The sequence below is a fragment of the Stegostoma tigrinum genome, chromosome 42, assembly GCF_030684315.1.
Source record: "Stegostoma tigrinum isolate sSteTig4 chromosome 42, sSteTig4.hap1, whole genome shotgun sequence".
Lineage (NCBI taxonomy): Eukaryota > Metazoa > Chordata > Chondrichthyes > Orectolobiformes > Stegostomatidae > Stegostoma > Stegostoma tigrinum.
In genome coordinates, this window is record NC_081395.1 from 9,088,950 (window position 1) to 9,094,949 (window position 6,000).

Below are 6,000 nucleotides of genomic sequence, written 5' to 3' on the forward strand. Positions count from 1 at the left end.
CGTCACACCATCTTCTCATCCAAACACACAATACCAGAGGCGGAATGGGAATTGGGTGAAAGGCCCAAGGAAATGTGTGGAGAGGGAGAGCAAGGTTGGTTTGGCTGTCAGCCCATTCCAGGCCCATTTGAATGTGCTGCTAAAAGTGAGGTTTCTGAAGCTGAAAGGCCCACCACCTACTAGCTTTGGGTGGCACGGTGGCTCAGTGGTTAGCACTGCTGCCTCATAGCGCCTGGGTTCGATTCCACCCTCAGGAGACTGTCCGTGTAGAGTTTGCACATTCTCCCCGTGTCAGCGTGGGTTTCCTCCGGGTGCTCCGGTTTCCTCCCACAGTCCAAAAATAGATTGGCCGTGCTAAATTGTCCCATAGTGCCCGGGGATGTGTAGGTTAGGGTAGATTGGCCGTGATAAATTGTCCCATAGTGTCCAGGGATGTGCAGGTTAGGGTGGGTTGGCCGTGCTAAATTGTCCCATAGTGCCCAGGGATGTGCAGGTTAGGGTGGATTGGCCGTGCTAAATTGTCCCATAGTGCCCAGGGATGTGCGGGTTAGGGTGGGATTGGCCGTGCTAAATTGTCCCATAGTGCCCAGGGATGTGCAGGTTAGGGTGGATTGGCCGTGCTAAATTGCCCCATAGTGTCCAGGGATGTGCAGGTTAGGGTGGATTGGCCATGCTAAATTGTCCCATAGTGCCCAGGGATGTGCAGGTTAGGGTGGATTGGCCGTGCTAAATTACCCCATAGTGCCCAGGGATGTGCAGGTTAGGGTGGATTGGCCGTGCTAAATTGTCCCATAGTGCCCAGGGATGTGCTGGTTAGGGTGGATTGGCCATGCTAAATTACCCCATAGTGCCCAGGGATGTGCAGGTTAGGGTGGATTGGCCGTGCTAAATTGTCCCATAGTGCCCAGGGATGTGCAGGTTAGGGTGGATTGGCCGTGCTAAATTGTCCCATAGTGCCCAGGGATGTGCAGGTTAGGGTGGATTGGCCATGATAAATTGTCCCATAGTGTCCAGGGATGTGCAGGTTAGGGTGGATTGGCCGTGCTAAATTACCCCATAGTGCCCAGGGATGTGCAGGTTAGGGTGGATTGGCCGTGCTAAATTGTCCCATAGTGTCCAGGGACGTGCAGGTTAGGGTGGATTGGCCGTGCTAAATTGCCCCATAGTGCCCAGGGATGTGCTGGTTAGGGTGGATTGGCCGTGCTAAATTGCCCCATAGTGCCCAGGGATGTGCGGGTTAGGGTGGATTGGCCGTGCTAAATTGCCCCATAGTGCCCAGGGATGTGCGGGTTAGTGTGGGTTGGCCGTGCTAAATTGTCCCATAGTGCCCAGGGATGTGCAGGTTAGGGTGGGTTGGCCGTGATAAATTGTCCTGTAGTGCCCAGGGATGTGCAGATGTAGGTGGGCTAGCCATGGGGAAATGCAGGGTTACGGGGATTGGGTATGAGTGAGATCCTGGATGAGATGCCCTTTAGAGGGTTGTTGTGTACTCGATGTGCTGAATGGCCTGCTTCCACACTGGAGGGATTCTTCGCTGCTTAGCGACATAGATCCAGGCTTGTCCCATCAGACTGGGGAGATTCTGGAAATGCTCTCAATTTTGTCCTGCATTCCAATAAATTCCAAAGCAAGTCTGAGGGGACAATATGTCATTTTACAGCCATGAAGGCCCAGTATTGAACTCGACAACTGCAGAAGATAAACTCTGTCCTGAATTTTGCTTACCCCCATTGGCCTTCAGTTGAGCTGATCCATTTTCCTTTATCGACATCCTCCAATCATTAACACCTACCTTTCCTCTCTATCACTTCTCTGCTGCTCCTAGCACCGCTTTGGCCTCCCTCCTTTACCCCCTTTCGCTGCGGCGTCAAACTCGTCATGATTTCTGGCTCCTTCTGATACAGTACCACACTCTGGGTTTCTCTCTCTCTCTCTCACACACACACACACACACACACACACACACACACACAGACACACACATACACATACATACACACACACACACAGAGGGACACACACACACACACATAGACACACACACACACACACACACACACACACACACACACACACACACAGGGACACACACACAACACACACACACACACACAGGGACACACATACACATACACACACACACACACACAGAGGGACACACACACACACACACACACACACACACAGGAACACACATACACACACACACACACATAGACACACACACACAGGGACACACACACACACACAGGGACACATACACACACACACACACACACACACTCACACACACACACACACACACTCACACACACACACACACACACACAGACGGACACACACACACACACTCATAGACACGCACACGCACGCACACACACAAACACTAACACACACACACAGACATACACGCACAGACATACACAAACACACTCATAGAGACACACATACACTCATAGACACACACACACACGCACGCACAGACACACATGCAGGACCTGAAACGTTAACTCTGATTTATTTCCTCGCAGATGCTGCCAGACCTGCTGAGCTTTTCCAGCCATTTCTGTTTCTGTGTCCCTCGCTCCAATGCTCCCACCAGGGCCACTGCCGAGTTTCTGCAGCCTTTCGCCTTGTTATTGCGCTCCGCGCCCCCCGGCTCCAATGTGAGCCATGCGACAACGCCGCAAGTTGCCAAACCACGTGGGGAAACATTATTCACCTTGATGTCCCCTTTCCTCTGTCACTCTCGCAGACACGCTGGCCCTTCGTACATCATTCGCTGCTATCGGAAAGGGATGTCTCGCGACTGCATTCAGCTGTTGTTATCTCCACGCTGGAGAACTATACCCAACCGTGGTCAGGTGGGCTCTCCTGTTTCTGTGTTACAACTGAGGCCGTGAAGCTGGGCTGGGAGAGCGAGTCACGGGGAAAGACAGGAAGGAGGCTGAGATACAACATGAGCAGCGTTCAAGCATGTTTTGCCATTTAGGGGCCATAAAAACAGGGCTCCCTGAACGGGCGAGTAGGTAGAGAACCTACTTGACACATTGCTTTACGTACGCGCACGCACGCACACGCATGCACACGCACACACGCATGCACACTCACGCATGCACACACAGACACGCGCGCACATGCATGCACACACACGCGCACGCACGCACACACACGCACATACAGACACACACGCACACGCACACACATGCACACACACACACACACACACGCACACACATGCACACACAGACACACACGCACATGCATGCACACACAGACAGGCACGCACACATGCATGCACACAGACGCACGCACGCACACACACGCACGCACGCACACGCATGCTTTACATAGCAGAAGCATCAAATCCAGGAGGTGCCTTACACCATATATAGGAGCAGGGGTAGCTAATCAGCTCATTGAGTCTGAAGATCATGGTTGATCATCTCCTCCATGCATTTCCCTCCACCCCTTCTCGATCCCATAACTGTTAGCCTGCAGAGACCCGCCACAAACCTGCTATAATTCTTGGCCAGACTCAAATCGAGGTACTCAATGAAATGAAACAAGCTGTTGACAGCAGGTGAGAACATAGTTAGATAAGGCTGTCGCAGTGCAGTAGTCTCACAAACGTAGAACGGTTAAGTGGACAAGGTCCTCACTCGTGCCCAGAAACTGTGGAACCGAGGCAAGCAAACGTCAGCACCGTTCATGACCACGGGATGTGAGTGATGATCTAGCAACAGCCTCTGATTCTCTGCTTACCTCTGCAGGCAGACGGGAATGGGTCTTGTGACCACGATGGCCCGCATCGGAGCGATGGTGGCGCCGGTTGTGAAAATGACGGGCGATTACGTTGCGTTTCTGCCCATGGCAATCTACGGCGGCATGGCGATAATCTCCGGAATTGCCAGCTTTCTTCTCCCAGAAACTCTCAACATCCCGCTGCCGGACACGATCGAGGAGGTGGAGAACAGGTTTGTAACAGCCAGCGTTTTCTCGTCGATTGGCACTACCTGTCGACCCACAGCGAACACGCCATTGGAGAATATTGGCTTCCCCATCCTTTAGCCGCTGCGTTGGCTCACATTCCCAACACCCATCACTCCAGGATTCCCACCGCGTAACCCTGTCTGGGATTGCTCATCAGGAATTCAGAGCTGTCTCCCAAACATGGTACCCCCTGGCACCTGTTCTCTATTAGCACAGTTGGCCACACTCTCATCATGGAGCTCAATCTGGACCTTTGCTAGGTGTTGCATTTTGATAAAACTAACAAGGGTAGGTCTTAGGCAATCAATGATGGGGTCTTACATGCTGTTGTCGAACAGAGGGACCTAAGGGTGCAGGTACACATTGCTTTGACCTATGTCCCTCTAGTTTTGGACTCCACTACCCCTGGGAAAGATCTTGGCTATTCAGCCTCACCCATGCCCCTCATGATTTTATAAACCTCTAGAAGATCACCCCCTCAGCCTCCGACACTCCAGGGAAAATAACCCCCAGCCTCTCCCAGTAGCTCAAACCCTCCCAAACCCCAGCAAATCTGTAAAAGCTGAACAAGCCTGGCTTCCCAACCAGAGACAATGGGAACTGCAGATGCTGGAGAATCCCAGATAACAAAGTGTGGAGCTGGATGAACACAGCAGGCCAAGCAGCTTCTCAGGAGCACAAAAGCTGACGTTTCGGGACTAGACCCTTCATCAGAGTTATGTCTGATGAAGGGTCTAGGCCTGAAACGTCAGCTTTTGTGCTCCTGAGTTGCTGCTTGGCCTGCTGTGTTCATCCAGCCCCACACTTTGTTACCTTGGCATCCCAGCCAGACAGCTTGCCTTAAAACCGCTCTTTAAAACAATGCAAGACAACAAAGACAGGACAAAATATCCCGTTAAAAACACAGCATCGTCAGATCGCTGGCGTTCAGCGTCTCCGGAAGAAGAGGTGGGGGTGGGAGTCAGAAAGATGAAGTTGCAACACGATTTACAGTCTGTAATCTGCAGTGTGTTCTTGCTCAGAGCCAAGAGAAGGGTGGAGAAAGATGCCGACCCAAAGAAAGATGAGATTCCTCTACAGGAGACGCTCACATCGAAGGCGGAGGCAGACCATTTACCCTAAGGCCGTGTGCTCTCGATAACTCCGTAGCTCGCTGAATGGTGACTGGCATTCTTCAATGCCCCTGAGGGAAAACAAAATCAGTGCCATTTGGAGACAAAAATACTGCCATTCAAGGGAAGGAAGACCAGTGTTCGTCATCCACAAACTTTACTGGTATTCTCTTCACCCGCTTCTCCCAAACTGTGTTGCATTCTCAACTTCTGCTGCGAACTGTTCTATTACCGAGGGGATTGAGTCACAGCTGTCTCGAAGCGAACACGCAGGGACTGGAATTACATTTCGGTCTTCCCCCACCCCTCTCCCCCCGCGGTTTAAAGCTTAAACTCTGCGGCGCACTTGCGCTGATCGATCCCGCAGCTGGCAGTTAGCCCGATCTGATGGGATTGGCTTCCAACTGGGGAGGGAGCTTTCCAGGGAAGCCTACGCGATGAGACAGGCCTGATCTGGCCTGAGGGGAGGGCACTGCTGGCGCCTATGATCTCTTGACTCCTTTGGAGGATTCATACATTGTGAGTGTTTGCCCCTGGCTGGTGTGGGGGGTTAGGTGGCGGGGGGGGCGGGGGGGGGGAAATGGGGTGGGGGAGAAATCTTGTAGAGGCCATGTGGTGGAAAGACATGTTCCTCTTCTGGCCAATAAGCCAGGCTGTAAAGGTATTCCTCCTTCCCTCGGCCTATAAGTCAGGCTGTTAAGGTATCCCTCCTTCCCTCGGCCTATAAGTCAGGCCGTTAAGGTATTCTTCCTTCCCTCGGCCTGTAAGCCAGGCTGTAAAGGTATTCCTCCTTCCCTCGGCCTGTAAGCCAGGCCGTAAAGGTATTCCTCCTTCCCTCGGCCTATAAGTCAGGTCGTTAAGGTATTCTTCCTTCCCCCGGCCTCTAAGCCAGGCC

General features: G+C 52.5%; 1 protein-coding gene across 2 annotated transcripts in view; it reads left to right on the forward strand.

Annotated features, from left to right (window-relative positions):
- The window catches only part of LOC125449261 (solute carrier family 22 member 6-A-like), a 30,027-nt gene extending 24,380 nt beyond the window's left edge, over positions 1–5,647 (forward strand). Inside the window, exons 8-10 of one of the 2 annotated variants that reach the window (XM_059641618.1) lie at positions 2,756–2,864; positions 3,774–3,977; positions 5,016–5,647. In XM_059641618.1, the coding sequence (XP_059497601.1) occupies positions 2,756–2,864; positions 3,774–3,977; positions 5,016–5,115 (413 nt within the window). In that variant the 3' untranslated portion in view covers positions 5,116–5,647. Of the gene's footprint in view, positions 1–2,755; positions 2,865–3,773; positions 3,978–5,015 lie in introns of those variants that run through there. The other variant, XM_059641619.1, reaches the window with a different exon arrangement.
- The last annotated feature ends 353 nt before the right edge of the window (positions 5,648–6,000 follow it).